At 36.3% G+C, this 19,409-nt stretch overlaps 3 protein-coding genes across 3 annotated transcripts in view; 1 reads left to right on the top strand and 2 right to left on the bottom strand.

The window, feature by feature from the left end:
* The window catches only part of LOC129941487 (serine/threonine-protein kinase unc-51), a 97,037-nt gene extending 87,937 nt beyond the window's left edge, over positions 1-9,100 (bottom strand). Inside the window, exon 1 of the mRNA XM_056050125.1 lies at positions 7,917-9,100. Coding sequence (XP_055906100.1) covers positions 7,917-8,006 — 90 coding nt within the window. The 5' untranslated portion in view covers positions 8,007-9,100. The remainder of the gene's footprint in view (positions 1-7,916) is intronic.
* Positions 9,101-13,879: 4,779 nt separating this feature from the next.
* On the top strand, positions 13,880-15,619 carry LOC129951834 (uncharacterized). The gene is made up of 4 exons (XM_056064187.1): positions 13,880-13,892; positions 13,950-14,727; positions 14,784-14,853; positions 14,923-15,619. Exons 1-4 carry the CDS (start codon positions 13,880-13,882, stop codon positions 15,364-15,366), a joined length of 1,305 nt encoding a protein of 434 aa, XP_055920162.1. The 3' UTR covers positions 15,367-15,619.
* On the bottom strand, positions 15,388-17,099 carry LOC129941486 (60S ribosomal protein L10a-2). Its single transcript, XM_056050124.1, has 3 exons — positions 16,961-17,099; positions 16,428-16,583; positions 15,388-15,939 (listed from the first exon to the last, which is right to left on the bottom strand). Exons 1-3 carry the CDS (start codon positions 16,963-16,965, stop codon positions 15,447-15,449), a joined length of 654 nt encoding a protein of 217 aa, XP_055906099.1. The 5' UTR covers positions 16,966-17,099; the 3' UTR covers positions 15,388-15,446.
* Between the last annotated feature and the right edge of the window lie 2,310 nt (positions 17,100-19,409).

Below are 19,409 nucleotides of genomic sequence, written 5' to 3'. Positions count from 1 at the left end.
GAAAACGTTAACCTCTGTTTTTATTTCATCAAAAAACTAATACATCGAGGTAGGTCAAAAATGATTAACTTTTAATAAGCCCTGTTATGGTGAATATTAAAAATAATAGATAGGTCGAGCAATCAACTTAATCAGGAATACATTTTTATTATGTTTTCAAGATCAAAGAGCATCGAAAGCTTTACACGGAATCTGTGACTTTCAGATTTCATTTTATTTCTGATAAAACCTTATTGTATGTAATAAGGAAATAGTCTTTTGAATTGATGTACGATACAAAAGGTACGTATTTAAAAAAACATTAAAGGAGAATGGACATTTTGGTTAACCTACTTGCCAAAATTTAAAATCGGGTGCCTCAACTAGAGATTAAATTCAAACCCCAATAAAAAGTTGTTGGGGAAGCACACGAGAGAGAGGGAGAAGTGTTTCCACTTAGGCACCCCTCTTTATCGAGACGGCATCAACGGTGGCGTCTATAGTTCTAGTAAGGTTGAACTACTTAGTGAACACCTTATAGGGGTTCTACGACATACTTAGAACCCTGCCTATAAGGATCGCTTTATCGGGCTCCCCGTCCTTTGAGTTATACTAAGGATCTGGCCCTCCAGGTTGGGGGTTTTGTTGTCGAAGTGACTTCCTGAACACGTAAAAACATCCTATTTGCAAAGCACCAACAAGCGTCGGAGACGGACGAATTTACAGATGAAGAACCGAACAAACGAAATAATGATAACGAACTTCGGATCTGTGTAATGTTAGGTTAATTAATAAACCACGTGAAGCTGAACAATTAGCGAGGCAGATATTACTGCCATCTAAAAAGTGCGACAGGATAGACCGGGCAAACGCAAACTACTACGGCGACTGCTACCGAGAACATAGGCAGCGTCTGTTTGGGTCTGGATTTGTTGTTGGAACTAGACTCAGGTAAAAAGTCTTGAGTTTGAACAGTGTGGACGAACGCATCACGACAATCCGCATCAAGGCTAAATTCTTAACATAAGCCTAAAAGGAGAAAGATGATGACACCAAAAACATATTCTTCGTGCTTTTGGACAAGAAATATGTATAAGCAGTGCCATGGCTTATTTTGTTTATATTGTGCGCGCATTAAATGGGTTATGAAAACCCTTTTGACGCCAACTTGGAAAGAGAAGAAATCTTTGGTGGCACAATCGGGAGATACAGCCTGCACGAGAGCACTAGTAGTTAGTACGCAGATCAAATAAGGGAACATACAAATCTCCTGATCAAACAACTGTCAACTAGATGGACCATATTTCAGGAAATTCCGAGAGGCCAACATTGACTCCGACCACTACCTCTTTGTTGCCCATATACGGCTACGGATATAGTGATCCAAGCCAAAACAATCAAGTACTGGAAGATCCAACGTTAGACTGCTAAAATCGCAAGAGACTGTCATGTTCTTTTCCGATAGAGTCTCTAACAACAACTTAATAAGTTGTATGCTTTAAGCATTGAAAACCAGTGGCAACATTGGCTTGCAGCTATCAGAGATGCCGCCTCTGAAGTTCTAGGTTTAGACGTAGATCATCAACTCCACCTACCTGTCATCGACGAAGTAAAGATAGCTATATTTAAACTAAAGTCTGTTGGAGCTGAGTTGACGGCATCGCTGCCGAATTATTCAATGCAGAAACCATGACTTCGTGGGGAACATGCACCAACTCATCTGCAAAATATTGTCGGCAGAAAGCATGTCCAATGATGGAATCTCAGTATAGTTTGCACAATACACAAGAAATGAGATAATTGGAAGATCAAACCTTGATTTCAGTGGAGCGTTTTTGAGCAATGCGAAGGAAACCGAGTTTAGTGTTAAATGAGGGCAGTTCCAAGAAGAATGTCTTGTTTAAAAAATTATAGTTTTTCGATATCGGTTTTTTTTTTGAGTTAAATTAAAATAGAGAACCCAGTTTATAAAAAAATTAAGTACTCTAAAATACAATACGATTTTAAAGCAAAATACGAACAAGAAATTATAGAAAATCTTTATCAGAAATGTTTCAAAAATGGATATAAATATTGTTGTAATAGCCTCATAATTCCGCCTAGTCTATTTCTCGACAGTTACTTTCAAGAACTGGTATAACTAAAACAAATAGCAACACAAATTGCTTCTTTAAGTCCTCTTTCAGTTTTTGTGTTTTTTGTTTTTGTTAAGTTCATGTTCAAAATATTGTTTTCCATCAGTGAAATAAAATAGTTGTGCATTTCACAAAAAGAAATGATTGATTTTTTATTTGCTTATAAACCGAAGAAGGACTTTAAAAAGTCATGGTTTCTATAATTGTTAGTGACAAAATGCCAGTAATTTATGTATGTATACCAGCAAAGTCAATAAGTCAGCATGATCAATGTTTTGAAATAGCCCCACTGCCATCCGATTATAACCCTACTGAGAACTTTAATGTGATGTAAGTAATTGCTTATTGTAAATCCACAAACGATTGAAGGAACAGTTCGTAATGCCTGGACAACAAATTCCCAGACAAAGAAGATATGAAGCGACGCAATAATAATTAAGGGAAGATGTTTAACGTTCTATATACAAGGATATAAATTTACTTAACAATTTTTTGCAAAAAATTTCGACTGTCAATCATTTTCCGTTTTTAATTAATTATTAATTAATAATTATAATTTAATGAATTTAATTATAAATTAAAATTAAATATATTTCAAAAACGAAACCAATGAACCGCAATTAAAAACAAAATGGATGATATTCTTTAATTTTTTTAAAAGTTGTAAGAAGCTTTGATCATTAAAGAATATTGCGTTACTCAAATAGCGTATAATAAAATGGAAATAACTATCAAGGACTCAGCAAATAGATACATTCTCACAGCAACATTTCAAAAAACGTAAAAATTATCGTACGAAACTCTAAAACTTATAACACATCGAAAGCACCTCAGAAGGAAGACAAACCTAAATGAACTAGATCATATTTTTCTTAAACAAGATCATCATTGCTATCGTGAATCGCATTTCTCGAGAAATGTTTCCCAAATTCGAAAAATAGCTATCGTAAAGTAATTTCGAAATTAGGGAAAAATTCCGCGAGAAATATTTACCTATTTTTTTATGGGAAATTTCCTTCGCTTTCTCGAGAAATATTCCGTTACAATTTTGCAAGGGAATCCGGAAAGTTATCTGTTGATATGTGAGTTATCTCTATAAAAAATAAACAAAACTATAAAAACTAACTAAAATAATTGATTTTTTAAGGTCTAAATCTTCAAATTCCAAACAAATAGAAGAATTAATTTCCTCAATGGAAAAAATCCAGACATTGCAAATGGCTTTACTAATAAAAGCAAGGATGATGTCCAAAAATTTTGGAATCGGCTAGAACAAGACCTCAACTCCATTACGATTGTGAAATCTGTGGATAAAGGATACTCATAACAAATGTGATGATTCAAACAAATAGGTTTTTCAAAATACAGTGCTTGTGGAAGCTCCAAAGGATTAGAATGGTCTCTCAAATTGCGTCGTATGGCTCTCGGCTCATTTCGCCTTCTTGACTCTTCTTTCTCTAATAACAACAAAACTGATATTCTTTGCATTTTTATAAATGTTTAATTTAATGTTTAACTAATGTTATTATTTTGTATCAAAGCTAACTTTTTTGTTTTTTCTTTAAAATCGATATGTTCGAATATTTTTTTCTCGTTTCATGTTGGTAAAACTTATTCCCAGGGAAAAGCATTCTGCCAGGAATTCCTGATGGGAGGAATGTGTTCTCGAGAAGAGAAAAATTCCGTGAGAGAAATATTTCCCAAGGAACTGCCGATAAGGCTGCATATCTTTTTTAAACAAGATCATATCTTTACTAAAGTGCCTACAAAAAAGATATTAGAATTTCAAAAACTTCAATGATAATCTTATAAAATCAATTTGAAGGCAATAAATAAAATAAAAAAGATTAAAACGCAATTCAAGTCTACAAAGAATAGATAGCATCCCTTTAATATAAAAATGTTAAACATTATGAAAGGGAAAAACATCAACGAAATAGCTACAAGCTTTTACAGCAATTCGATTTTTCAACAATGGATCATTTCCAAACTGTAAACCAAATAATAGAAAATACAAGGAGTACAACATTACTATCTTTGCTTTTATCCATTTTGCCAAAGCTTTCGATACGGTCCGACAGAATTTTATCTAATCAGAATTTAAAATTTCAGGAGGTGCAAGACAAGTAGACCCCTCGCGCCATATCTGTAGGCAGCTAGATTAGGGGGAGAAATGACTTAAAATAAATGGCAAATTTCCTTTCAAACCTCCGATTTTCAGATATCTTTATGACATCAAACACTAGTTAAGAAATTCAAGCTATACAAATATTGACTTATCAAAAAATCAGTTAAAAGAAAAAATTATGACAAATTTCAATACAATAACTAGAATACGCTTAGGATTTCGTATACCTTGATCAAATTATTTCCTTTAGAAATAGAGAAACAAAAGAGCTAGAACAAGGAATGACAAACATGGAAACAATTCTGGAATGTCAAACATCTTCGTGATTTAAATATTTGAAACCAAACAAGAAAATATATATTCAACAGTGCTCCCAGTTTTAAATTACAGATGTCAAACATTTCTCAGATCGTGTCAAAGACCAGTGGAAAGAGCAGTTTTAAATATTCGCATCTACAAACAAATAGGAATAGGACAGAATTAGGCCAGTTTAATGGCCCATTGTGATACCACATGAATCTTGAGGCTTCCTCCTCAAGTTTGAGTCACTTACGAAACGCGAGAGGCTGATTAAAGGATTTAGATTGTTAAAAAAGAATCTTCCTAGGTCATTCTTGCTTTTTTGGGCTAGTGCAGGCCATGTACAGGGAAGGTGAAAAACTGTTTCCTCCTCTTCCTCGTCCATACAGCTTCTGCAAAAGTCATTTGAGAATACACCTAAGCGCTTGGCATGCTGTCCTTTTAAACAGTGCCCTGTTATGACACGTATTAACTTATATGCGATCTGTTTTTTGTGACCTGACACCTTGGTATGTTGTTCCACCTGGAGTTTGCCTTCCTCATAGCGTCCTGCATTAGCAATAGTTTACAAGTAGCGATTGATGTGCTAGCATTTGCCAAACGTGGTCGAATGGGTTGTACTGTGACGTTCCTGGCGAGTTTATCTGCCTTACAGTTACCTGGAATATCTCTATGGCCCGGCACCCAGCAAAGGTGAATATAAACTGTTGTGCCATCTCCATTAGAGATGATCGACAGTTATGGACTGTTAGAGTCCAGAGATTTGAAAGCGGCCTGAGTATCTGAGAAAATACTGATATCCGATGTTGATATCAAGTCTTCTTTAAGCAAGGACAAGACTTCTTTTATTGCCAAAAATTATGCCTTCAACACGCTACAATGACTGGGAAGGCGGAATGAGAGACTTAATTTCAGTCGTTCAGAGTAAGCACCTCCACCAACACCTTCTTTTTTTGATCCTTACTTACTTACAAAAGGTAACGCTACAATTCTGTGTGAACTAGGGCCTCACCCAACAAACTTCTCCATATAGCTCGGTCCGTAGCTAGATGTCTCCAGTTTCACGCTCCAAGTTGGGTGTGGTCACTTTCCTCTACTGGGCTGTCCTGTAAGTATGAATTTGAAGACTTTCCGGGCCGTAGCATTGGTTTCTATGCGCTCTACGTGACCCAGCCATCTTAGTCGTTGCACTTTTACCCTTCTGGCTAAGTCTACGTCGCTGTACAGCCCGTACAGCTCGTCGTTCCAGCTTCTTCTCCACTCCCCATCGATGCATACGGGACCGTAGATCACATGAAGAACTTTTCTCTCGAAACGACCCAAGGTGCTTTCATCCGCTTTTGTCATAGTCCATGCTTCTGCACCGTATAGCAGGGCGGGGATGATAAGGTTCTAATATAGCGACACTTTGGTCCCTCGAGAGAGGACATTACCACTCAATTGCTTTCTTAGCTGAAAGAAACAGCGGTTAGCAAGAGTTATTCTTTGTTTGATCTCAGCACTGGTGTTGTTTTCTGAGTTTACAGCGGAGCCTAGGTAGACGAAGTCCTTGACTACCTCAAAGTTACGTCTGTCGATTGTGACGTTTTGAAGAAGAAGTCTGTGTTGTGTGTCCCTTATTAACCGTTAAACCCATTTTTGCCGCCTCTGTCTCAATACTGACAAAAGCACCATTGACATCACGCTGAGTTCTTCCGATGATGTCAATGTCATCAGCATATGCTAGTAATTGGACAGACTTTTGAAAGATAGTGCCTGTAGTGATGACGTGTGAGCTCTGCACTATTCTTTCAAGCACGATGTTAAAAAAATCACATGACAGCGCATCACCTTCTCTAAAACCTTTTTGACATCGAAAGGTTCTGTTAAGTTGTTTCCAACCTTTATGGAGCAGCGTGAATTCTCTATGGTCATCCTGTTGATGCTGTCATATGTGGCCTTGAAATCGATGTTATTGTGTCGATTTGGTGTTCTTGGGTTTTTTCAGGATCTGCGTAATGTGAATATTTGATCGACTGTAGACTTTCCTGGTCTTAAACCACACTGATAAGGACCCATCGGCAGAGAAGAATTTGTAAGCGTTGTTAAGTAGACTGATTCCTTTATAGTTGGTGCAGTTAAGACGGTCTACTTTTTCAGGATTTTTTTTGAACCATCCGTATAGAAATGGATTGACTCGTCTTCCACGAAAGCCCTATCCTCACAGGAAGATCTGGAAGGTATAGAAATCTCGAAGTTTCTGTCGAATTGCATTTGAGGGATGATGTAGTCTGTGTGGTTTGGAATTGATTCTAAATACCTAAGAATTACGGAGTGGCCAATGTTGTTGTTAATACACTGTGATGGAACTTTGAGGCGAATAGCAGAGCTTGCAGCTATTTGTTTGCCAAATCAACCATACATTCTTAAAAAAGCAAACTAATCTTGAAGATGTGCGTATAATATAATTTGAAAACATAAATGGGAATGGGCGGGACAAATCATGAGTCTCTCTGATAACCGATGGGCGAAGCTGTCAAAGGAATTGTTACCCCTAGATGAAAGAAAAAATGTAGGACAACTCAAACGCTGGAAATGTGATATTCGGACCGCATGTACACTATACTGGCGAGAAAAACACTCAACCGAAAAAGATGCAAGATCATCGTGGAGGCTTATACTCAAACATCCTTATAACAAAAGAAATTAAAAACAAACAAAGCCTAAAATACTTATGTTATACATACGAACCCCTGTAATGAGTGAATAAAGTTTAAAATAATAATAATAATTGCGTGTGTTTTTTGGCACTCACACAAAAGATTTGTTTTAATTTTCTGAGCTAAAGATCCTTCTGATATTTTATTTCAAAAATGCAAGCAAACTAAATTTTAGTGGCAAAAAAATGCAAGCAAACTAAATTTCAGTGGCAAAAGGATTTCCAATACTGTGTCAACAAACAAATCGAATTAAAGTGTAACTCAGACATAGCCTAAGTTACGACAATACTTTTTAAAGCTTCCAAATTGTTTCTTCTTAGAAGATTTCATTAGTTGGAGCCCTCCTATCCGTTAACACCTTCAACCCACCTACTACGCACTTGATTGAAAATAACAATGCTTGCTCTCAATCAACTTTTTTTTGTACCCGACCCGTAGCGCCTTGTCACCCCTCCAAAACAAGGCCGAATAAAAGCATAGAAAACAAAACTGTCGTCATATTAAGAATATTGAATACCGAAGCAATTTATAAAATCGAAAACAACAACAACATCAGGTCGTAGTTTTGTTTGGTATTAAATGGAATTTCAGCTTAGTGAGAGGCTAGAATAAAATTATCCAAAGAATGAAAAACAGAAAAGTTTTTGTATTCTATTCTATTTAAATAAGACCTACCTTGCGGTGTCGACCTTTGTAGACGACAGCAAAGGCCCCATGGCCGAGCATATCTTTTGTACTGTATTCATAGTCTCCGACAATATTCATTGCATCGATCCGTGCTTAATTTTCATGCGAATCCTTGGTTGGTTTGGTGTTTTTGTTCCTTAAGCTTAACGGTGGCTTATCTTTTTGGCTTTTCCTTTGCCTTTGCCACTCCCCTACCCCTGTAAAAACTTTTTTCTTCTTATATAAAACGGAAAAGATTAAGATGATGAGTCCTCCTCTGGGAAACAACAGAGATGCGGAACAAGGATAAACAACAGACAACAAAAATAAATTAATGCAAAACTATTTCACTTGAGAAAATTCTTTATCAGCACTTTCAAGAAACTCTTCTCTTTTCACTGGATATTGGAATTTCCGTGACGGATTTGGACTCTCGACTCGATTAGAAACAAAAAAAAAAAAACAAAACTAACGCAATTCCTTTATGAAACTTTATTTCTTAATTTTAATTTTAATTCAATTCATTTTATTTATTTCTTTTTGTTGATCTAAATCAAGGAGGAATTCAGTAGAGAAACTTTTGGTTTTGGGGCACACAATTTTTTCTTTTATTTCTTTGCTTCTCCACCACTGTGAACGTCTTCCGATTCGTTTTCTTTTTTTTCCTGCTTCTTCACTTTTTAACAACAACAAAAATAACGCGTTTATTTGACGTTTTGCTTCGCGGCTGACGTTTGTTTTTGTTTTTCCCCCCACACACACATACGCACGAGTTAATTTGGGTGCTCGTTCGTTCTTCTTCTTCTTTCTTTTTATTTTCTAAATTCCACTCGATCGATATTTAATTCAAGAGCGCTCGAGTTGAGTGGTTTTTGTTTTTGCCTTTTTCCTGTTATGGGCTGGGAAGTTGCGTAGTTTTCTTTTTCTTCTTCTTTTGATTTAAAAATGTTTTTCTAGATTTGATATTTTCACTTGATTGGAGTTTTTAATTGGCTTTTTTCTCTGCGTAAGCAAAACCGAGCACTCGATAGGAAAAACGTTATGCGAGAAGAGAAACTCGGGTAAATGAATTTTCTTTTGTTACAGATGGTCTACTTGAGCTTGAGAGTTGAAAATGATTTTTCTGTTTTTTCGATTGCGAGAGAAATTCCGCGACGGACTTCTCACCACGGCGAACAATTTAGTTGTGTTTGAGTGGAGTTTGCATGGAAATGGTTGGTTAGGATAGCGTGTGAGAGGGAATGGGTATTGAGTGGATTTGGTGAGAACAAAGGACAAGTGTCAAAAATTGATTGTTCGATCGAGTGAAGGTGGGTATAGTTGGTATTAATTTAAGGGTGCGTTGTGAGAAATTTATATTAAGGTCTGTACAAACATTGGCTTATGCGACAAAGCACCGAGTAGGCCGCCAAAGTGCACAAAATAATCGTACAGATGGTCCAACTTAGAAATGTCATAAGTTTTAAAAACAAAAACTACACAATAAAAGGTAACGCGATTTTCATGGCAATTATAAATTGCAGTATATGTTTCAGGTTTATTCAGAGTGATTTTTTGATATTTAAGTGATAGAAGCGTCAGAACTGAAATTTGAATCTTTTCACAGCCTACTCATAGAATTTTGTACGGTTGTACGGATATCATAAATGTACAGGGTTATCTATTTTGCGGTTTCAAAAATAAACGTTAATAAAATACATCTAAAATATATGTTTATGTAGTACCCGTGGCATGATGGTTAGTGCGTTGGACTGTCATGCAAGGGGTCTTGGGTTCAATCCCTGCCTGTGCCACCTTAATTTAAAAAAAAATTAATTTACGCGGGTACTGCCTCTTGCGAGGAATTGACAAATCCTTCAAGAGTAATTCTTGTCATGAAAAAGTGCTTTCTCTAAAATTGTAGGTCCCTTCCATTCCTGACAACAGTACTCGCACACAGGAATGGTTGAGAGTTGTAAGCCACTAGGCCCTGGTTCACAACGGACTGTTGTGCAACCCCATTTGATTTGATTTGAAAATATATGTTTTTTCTTATATATTTTTTTTATTATAAATTTTAAACATTGACATTTTGTATGAAACACTAGGTACATCATTTAAATGAACACCACGTGAATTGTTGAAAGCATCGTTTTTTTGTTGTAATCCTCGACCACTTTTTGACACATATTGGGAAGTGTTTGAGCCATAGCTTGACGAATGTTCGTTTTTGAGCTCAAGAGTTTATCTGCATAAACACGTTTTTGGTGGCCAATTGATATTGCCGGGACGAGAAACTATGCGGCGAGGAAATGACTTGCAATAAAAGCATATTTACTCGAGTTGTGTGGCATGTGGCATAGTTTTGTTGAAACCACATATTCTCTAAGTCGTATTCTTCAATAGCAGGCAAAACAGTTGGCTATCATATGACCATAAGGCTATGCGCGCACATTCAACTTTTTCAAAACAAAATAGCTTAATCGTTAGTTGCTTAAACATCGCGTACATTGGCAACTCCAAAAGTAATCAATTAAATAAACCAATAGACAGGAAACATTTATTTTATTCACTTTTTCTATCTCATTCATTTACTTATGAAAGAAAAGAGTAGATATATTGTTGGAATACAAAATTATATAAAATATAATTTTTGTTTTTTGAAAGAGATATCATACGAGTAATTCAATACAAATTTCTGGATATGGATTTTTACTGATTTGCACTGATATGTGCCTTTGAATAAAAAATAGGGAATAAACCTGTAACTAAGAGAATATCGAAATAAAATGCCCCCTTTCCTTTTGGTTGCCAAAACGCTTTTTAACACTGCCATTTTTGATGGATTTTAACTTTGTTGAATGAAAATAAAACATCTTTCAATTTTATTTTACTTATTTATTTTTAGTGATAGAAATATAATAGATCTTTAGAAACTAAACCAAACAGTTTCGAAACTAAAAGTTGTATGTGCGCGCCTAGTCTAACGCTCCGAATTGCCGACGATAGCCGTTTCATCGTCGTTTTCGAAGAAGTAAGGTCCAATAACACCTCCGAAACAAAAAGCGCACCAAACATTTACTTTTTGTGGATGAAATAACCTCTCTTCAATTAATTGAGGATTCTCAAAACCCCTAATATCACAGTTTTGTTTATTAACATACCCATCGCGTGAACAATGTGATTCGTCCCTGTAGAAAATTTTGTTCGAAGAATCGCCGTCCACCACCTGTTGTTGAAGCATCCATTCGACGTATCTAAGACGCTTTGAATGGTCAGGTGGCTTCAGTTGTTATGTGAGCTGCTCTTTATATGGATGTAAGTGTAGATCGAAGTGCAAAATACGCCATAATGTGCCGTAAGACAACCCTAATTCCTGAAAACGATGAGGAATCGACAAATTTGGGTCTTTGACAACACTTTCACTTACAGCAGTAATATTTTCATTGGAACGAGCAAAACGATGATGCACAGACCTTACAATATTTGTAACTAATGCAGTCCCTTTAAATTTCTTCAAATTGGGCGATTATGTGTTATGTAAACCATATCCTCTGTGGTAGAATCACAATTTTTGTAGTAGCTTTTAACAATTTGTATGGGTTGTGCGATAGTTAAGCAATCCATTTTTTTAAAAGTAAGAATTTAAACTGAAAAAAAAAATTAACAGCATAGTTTGACAGATGTCGAATTCCAATCCTATACTTTTGAAATCATAAAACGGATAACCCGTTATATACGCTTCTGTATACAACACAGATATTTGCTAGTTTAAGGTATTAGGGTTCGCTCTTAAATCATTATTCTCTTTTTTGTTGTCATTCCTCAAATTGGGTGTATAATATAATAATAATATCAAAGAAATGTGACTGTTTCTTTATATAAACGATATCATTCCTAAAAATTCTTGTGACCTAATTCAAATGAATTGTGCCGTATTTTGTATGTTTTTCTATACTTGGCATAGTTTGCAGAACACCAAATAACTCAAACTCCTCTAAGAAATCCATATCTTCTTCAATTGCGGTATTAATCGACATTTTTATTTGATATAATTTACTTTTTCAGCTTTTCAATTCACAAACAAAAATCAAATATGACATTTGGCTGTGATAATAACAACTTAAATTGCTATGAAGATTTTTTGAGCAATTTTGTAGAGCCATTTTGAAGTATAAAGGTGTGTCCTACCCTACAATGCATATATATGTATTACCGGAAAACCTGATAAGAAAACTCATAGAAGTAATGTCTGACTTAACTTGGGGTCTCCATTGAATAGAGACAATAGAGACAAACAATCCAACATCCAGTCCATGGGCATTTTTTTGATATAATTTGTTTTAATTTTATTTTGTAAAAAAAAAAACAACAACTACCAACACAAATGGTAAATCAACAAAAAAGTAAACAACAGATTAATCGTTGTGTCCAATGTGACATTTGAGTTGCTCATGGCAAGCCATAATATGCCCAGTAAAAAACACTGGATTGCGGTAGAGAAGTTGTATTGGATTTTACTATTGTGGAGCCTCAGGGTAAGCGAGCTGTTTATCAAATAAATGTAAAGTAAGCCTTAAAGCATACACGTCAGAGCCAAATGAACCGGAGCCGATTCAAAATCGAACGTGTGTGGGAAAATGAAATGGTTCGGTGCAGCTATTCAGCAATTCAAAAATCATCGAACTCTAGCTAACGTGTGTGGATAATAAACGAGCCAATTCTATTCTGTATGCGGTCTACCAACTACCAAACTTTCTCAGTCTACCTTCATACAATTATATCTCTTTCTCTCATATAATTTTCTCTATTTTTAGTTGAAAGCTTAAAAACAAAGTATTAAATAAAAGTTGCGATTTTCATTCATGTTTTTCTAGCATTTTTTTTTAAAACAAATAGCCATGAGTCATAAATTTACATAATAAAAACCTTTTTATATCAACTAATATTTGGATATAATATGTACACACATATAAAAACATAAAAATAATCGATTTATCAAAGTCTGAAAGTGGATTAATAGGTATCTGCATCCGCATAATGCAGAAAAGTAGAATGCAAAATAAATGTCAAAAGCCGAAAAAAGGTGTCACAAAACGAAAAATTAAAGAATTCAGCTTCGGCTTCACCTGACGTTTACGAGTTCAGCCATAGGAATTCAATGCATGCTATCACACACAATTGAGCTCCGACCTAACGTTTCGTTTGACAATCATAAGAAAAAGAATGTAATGTAACGTAATATGACTCCAACGGGAGCTCTAGATCAATTATCTGAACATTTGTCTGACAGCTCAACAGCTGTAAAAAAAATGTCAACAAACAAAATATTTGGTCTTCGGAGGGATGAAATAATAGAAATGTCATTCAAAGCAACCTCGAAAAAGGCCCACCGTAACGCAGACGAATGCGAAGCTGAAGCGTGTTTGTGATTCAGCTATAAGGCTTTTGTTACACTTGCAACATTTTGGCAACACTGACGCCGACGAAGATGCTTAAATAAAATTTAACATTTTCGTCTTCAGTATAATCTTAACTTGTTTATTATAGGAGATGGATATTCATCCAAAGTTCTAGTCGTCGAAAAAATAATATTTGCCTGCAAAGCGGATATGTATCTCTTTGTATGACAATCCTTATTCAATTTCAGTCTAAAAATAGTTTTTATAGTCACATTTTTCTACACTTCTAAATCTGCATAAAAGATTCAAATCATATTCAATGCATTAATTGAGAAAGTATACCAAAAATGCAGAGATCCTTCATTCAAAATACAATTTCAACTAAACTTCAACTGAAACCCTCAACCTTAGCCCGAAACTTGTATTCATTTTAAAGAATTGCTATGATGGCAACACCTGTGCACTTCTATTATAAATAAAAACAAGAATTTACAACCAATTACAAGACAGAACACACCTGTTTGTTTTTCCTAAAAAAGTTAATATTTTGTTTAATTATTTGTCTTAATTTTAATGTGAAACTGCGCTAAAATGTCCGATATAGGTAGATCAATTTTATTAAACTCCTTACCCTCTCTAATTGTACCATAATTTTGTCTAGATTCCAATGAATCCATTTCCACTAGCAACTCAGAAGCCAACAAAGCAAATGCAAAACAGCAATGGGAGCGCATCATGAGCATCTTTGCCACACAACTAATGTCATTCCGTCGTACGATTCTCTGGAATCGTCGCCAAACTATTCAGAGAATCCGTAATCGACAAAGAATCCATCGCAATCAATACCTCCATCAGATGATGAGCATTCAGAATGAGTTCCTAATGCAATTGCCTATTACTGCCACAAAAAAATTCATTCGCGATGCAGATTCTCGTTTCTGGGAAGGTGTGGTGCCTACTTACACCGACGAACAGTGGCTAGAGACATTTCGAATGTCCCGAAAGACCTTTCACTGGATCTGCGACAGATTGGACGTCACAATGCGCCCCAATGGCGCCTCAGTTCCATTAAAGAATCTGATCAATCTCCAGAAGCGAGTTGCTCTCTCGATATACACCCTAGCGACTGGTGACGACTATCGTATGGTCGCCGAGCTCTTCGGGGTGTCTCGGACATCTGTGTGCAAATTCATAAAACGCTTTGCAGATTCTATCATTGAAGAAATGGCCTCATTCCTGCTGGTGATGCCTCAGGACGAGGCCGAATACGATGTGATTCGACAGACATTCCAAGCAGCGTCATCGTTGCCCAATGTCGTAGGTTGTTTGGGTTTCTGTTTGATCCCGATCAATGCCTCGGCAAACAACGCCGAGCTCTATGCCAAGCCCAATGGTGGTACATCCATAACGATGCAGGCCCTGATCGATGACAAACTTTTGTATGATTGAATTTCTGTGTGACGTGACCTCAATTTTAATCATCGTTTCTTTTTAGATTCCGAAAAGTAAGCATGGTCCCCAATTCTCCAACAATGTTCATGGACTCTCCGCAGGAGCTAATAATGGTATGTTTGCCCTTTCGAAGAGGCGAGGAAGTCCTTTGGTAATTCTAGTTGTCTTCTTGCCTCTTTCAGACAAAATCACAACCAGTTGGAGACCGCCTCGTCCCTAGCTTCGTCATATCTCCCAATCAATATTACCCCTTGAATTCTTGGCTCATGCAGAAGTACCCCAACCCACAGACGCCGCAGCAGCACGCCTTCAATGAGGCCGTTGATAATGTTCTCGATTTCAAGGAGAATGCCTACATGCGCCTCTTTGCCCGTTGGCGCATCCTCCAACGCAAATACGACCTAGAAGCCCGAACCATCGAAGCCATAGCGATGGCCTGCTGCGCTCTGCACAATCTCCTCGAGGAAAACGAAGATGGTTATCGTGAGGAGTGGGGCGACTCCGTGGACACGTCAAAATGCAACCCCACCTTCGAGGCAGACAGGAGGAAGGACTCCAAACAAGCCCTAAAGACAAGAGACTACCTAACCCAGACAATTTATAATTCTAGCGAAATTCAAAGATAGAAGAAAATAAAAACAAATAGATTTTGTGTTAAGTCAATAAAAAAACGGTTCTTTGTATTTCTCTTCTACAAAACATATGCTTAGTACAATCGCTGTGGTGGTCCCATGGATGACTTGATGTGCAGGGAACGGACGTTTTGCCAATGCTTCTTCAGCAGCGAGACCAAGAAATTGATCGACAAATGGATGTTCTGGACCAACTCATCGGGCTTCATGTCAACGTGACCGACGGCGACGGACAGACACAAGACTTTCTTCATCTGGAACTTGATGGTGGCCTTGACCTCATCGATCTTGCCCATCATCGATTCCTGGTGAGATAAAAGACCAGGGAACTTACCAGCCTTGTTCAGACCGGGTCCCAACAGACGTGGGATTTGTTTGATCAGAGACTCGGAGGCCAAGAAAGCGTCGTATGACTTGGCTAGCTTCTTGACGAGTTTCTTGTTCTTGTTCAACTTCTTGAGAGCTTCAGCGTCCATGCATTCGACGTTGTTGGCCTTGGCTTCGTCACAATGCTGTTGGTCTCCCAACACACAAACCTTCATCTTTGGACGGGGAATGTGCTTCAATCTATTTGGAGTAAAGAAAAACAAAATGAAAATCTTTAGCTAGGTTGTCACAGCTTCAAGGAGGGATGGAAGTGAGAAGACTAAAATCAGTGAAAAATGTATCCACATGGTATATTTAAGATAATACATGCAATTTGTAACATCATTTGAGCCTTTGTCAGGAAGAGACCACGTGAAACAAGAACTTACCGCCATTGGCGTGGCAGCTGCACTTGAAAAATGTGTACATATATATATGAAATTAATAAGGGGGTTCGGTATCTCTCGAGTGACCGGAGCCAAACAAAAGATACCTCCTCAATTTGATTTAAAGACCCTGAGTAGAGGTCCGCCAAGAGTTCATACTCTTGGCTTCCAAATAGCGCTCGGAGAAACTTCCGAATCCCAGAAACAAGAGGTTAACTTTTTTTTTTCCTGCTTGGTTTTGGGATTGATCAATGGTCGTTTCCCTAATGCAGCTATCAGGTAACATTACTTGCTGAGACGTACTTGACGGTGCCGGAGAAACGCTTGTCCTTTTGGGGATCGTAGTTCTTCAAACCGATTTGTAGTTCCACGGTTTCCAAGAACTTACGCTTCTTCTTCAATGAAGTTTCGAGGGTAGCATTGACTGCCTCGTACAGGGTATCACGTGATACCTTGGATCTGAAATTAAGAAAATAAAATGAAGATTTTTAGTATTGATGCACATTTCATAGAAAATAAGAAAGAACTTAATAAAAATGTTATGGAATTGTATGATTTTATTCATAATTTAATATTCGTATAAGTTTATTAAATTTCCCGAAGGATTATTGAACAAAAACTTTAAATTAATTTTGCAATCATTTCCAAACCGAAAATGGACATGAAAGATCCATATGGCTGGTTTATGATTGCTGAATTTTACAAGTTTTATTTCTTTCATAATTTAAGAACAAATTAATAGTTTAATATATTCTTTTTGATATTACATCGTTAAATTTTAAAATTATTAAAGGATTACGAAGAAAAAATTAGATAAAATATTTAATTTTACTTACGCCATTTTAGCAGAGTCCGCACTGTTCTACGGCTATTTGACGAAAGAGGAATTTTGTTGAAGAAGACCTGCGAAGTTGGCAGCGATTAATTTCGTAACAGTGCTGCCAAGAAGACTTTTCTGGTAATTATGCTTGTACACCTATTACACTATGATCTTATGGGCCTAAGAAAATGCATTGCTTGTAGTAAGGAGTCAGAAAATCCATCAGTGAGATTTTTGTTTTTTATTTTTTGAAACTTTTAGAGCTTAATTAAACCAAAAGATAAATGCAATAAGATGAATTCCACTTCCAAGTATTTTTTATATTGTATAGCATCTCATAATTATTAAAATATTTGTTTGATTTACAGATAATATCAAATGAGTCATATTAACAACCCGCAAGGAAACTATTTTAGCTCTTAATTTACTTTGCTTTAGCTGGCGCTACAACGCATCGTGCTCCTAAGCCTCAAGCAATAGATCCCGCCAGCTTACTCGATCTCTGACTTGCTGTCTCCAGTTTCGAATAATAAGCCGCTGGGTGTCGGCCTCAACTTGATCACTCCACCGGAGATAAAGAGTGAAATCGGCTATCATTTTTTTTACTATCAAATTTGATCGTTTATACTTTTCCGTCTGTTTAAGATGATTGTTTTGAAATCATACTTTTTTTCTCAAAGCTTTGGATCACTTCAAAATAAAATATGAACTTCAGTCTTGAGGTTTGTGTCAAATTCTTATTTATTTAATAATAAACAACGGAAGAGTTTAAATATTACAAACAAGTCGGACAAAAATGTAAGTAACCATTGTGTCAAATTCTAAAAACAAGAATTGTGATGCAGCAGCACACAGACTTGGCCAAGTCCTTTTCTCCAAAGGGAAATAACTATAAAGAATCCCACAAAATGCTGTGGTGTTTCAAGCTACATATGGTGGTGAAGACGAAAGAAAGTTAGTTTTAGTTCAAATAAAACATTTTTTTGAACATTTTTAGATTTCGACGAAGAAATAAAAACCTTTCTATCGGACTCGGATAAAATAATAGCTCAACGACCAACTCGTAATTTCACAACTGCAACAACTCAAACTAATTCAAAACATGAAAGGTCAGCATTAAAAAGTATAAACGACATTGACATACTATACATGGACTGCTAGTAGCCAACTTCACGATGGTTCCACTTTTAACGGACAAAACACTAGCGCAAAGAGGGCTATGCGGAAAAATTGTGTAACATTTAATACTCACATCCATTGCTGTCGTTTTTGCTACTATAGTACTATTTTACTATTTTCAGAGTCAACTGCTACTCTACCCACGGACGAAAACTACTCCCCAAAATAAAACGGAAAAGAAATTTGTATTTGGTTTACAATAAAAACCAAAATTTAAAACATAATGCCCCAATAATAGTGCAACAGCAGAAAGAAAATTTTCAGATATAAGCTTTATAAAAGATAAAAAAAGAAATTCACTCAAGGTAGAATCGGTAAATGCCCTTCTAACTACTAAGGAACTCCTTAAAAACAATTTCACAGAAAAATGGGAGCCATCGAAAACTTTAAACGAGAATAACAAATCATTGTCGTTTATAGCTATCCTTAAACATTTCTGTCATTGAAAAAATGTCCGGATTGAAATCCACCGGTAAAATTTTACTGACGGAAATCTATCATTGGAATTGTGTGAAATTGGAACACAAATCAGTGGAACGATTTGTTTCACTTTTGAACATAAAGTATCAGCTGTTCAGGAAAATGAATGTCCGTCCGTTGTAGAGAAAAATAAATGCGCAATTATTTTTATTCTCAAAATGTTGGCCTTTAAGCAGTGAAAGCAAAAATTTGGTACGACATTATATCCTTCTATTTGTCTGTTTTCGGAACAAATACCTTCGCAATAGGCCAATTAACTTCGAATTTGGCCATTTTTATTTTCAGTTTTTAATTTGTTCATGGGCCAAGCATGTGTTTGTTGTTTTTTTGTTTTACTCCTCAATTTAGGAAATGCTCCCCGAAATGATAGAAAAATACTACTCTTGAAATTTTCAAAACGACAGCAAAAAAAAACGTGGCATCGTTTGTCTTCAACAAATTATACTAGATGTCAGGACTTTCTATGTCAGAAAAAGCTTATCACAACTAAATACAAACAGATGTCGCTAAATATTTCATAACTTTTTTTTCCACTGTGCCTGAAAGGGCTAGTGTAGCTAATTTGAAGTGGAACCATTTTTATTCAAATTTTGTATGGAAAATTCACACCACTAGCAGTCCATGTATAGTATGTCAATGATAAACGATCTTCAAATCGAGGAGTCTGTCCTTTTTGTGCGAAAACAGGTGGAGCTACAGGAGAAGTTTCGACTGTGCACACCATTGACATACTATAGTATATCTATGGTGCACACGGAAATACAAACCTCGAAAGCCCTTTGCACATAGACATACTATACATGGAC

Source organism: Eupeodes corollae, chromosome 1, assembly GCF_945859685.1.
Source record: "Eupeodes corollae chromosome 1, idEupCoro1.1, whole genome shotgun sequence".
Taxonomy (NCBI): Eukaryota; Metazoa; Arthropoda; class Insecta; order Diptera; family Syrphidae; genus Eupeodes; species Eupeodes corollae.
Note: the sequence above shows the minus strand (reverse complement) of the source record. Positions and strands in the feature narration are given on the sequence as shown.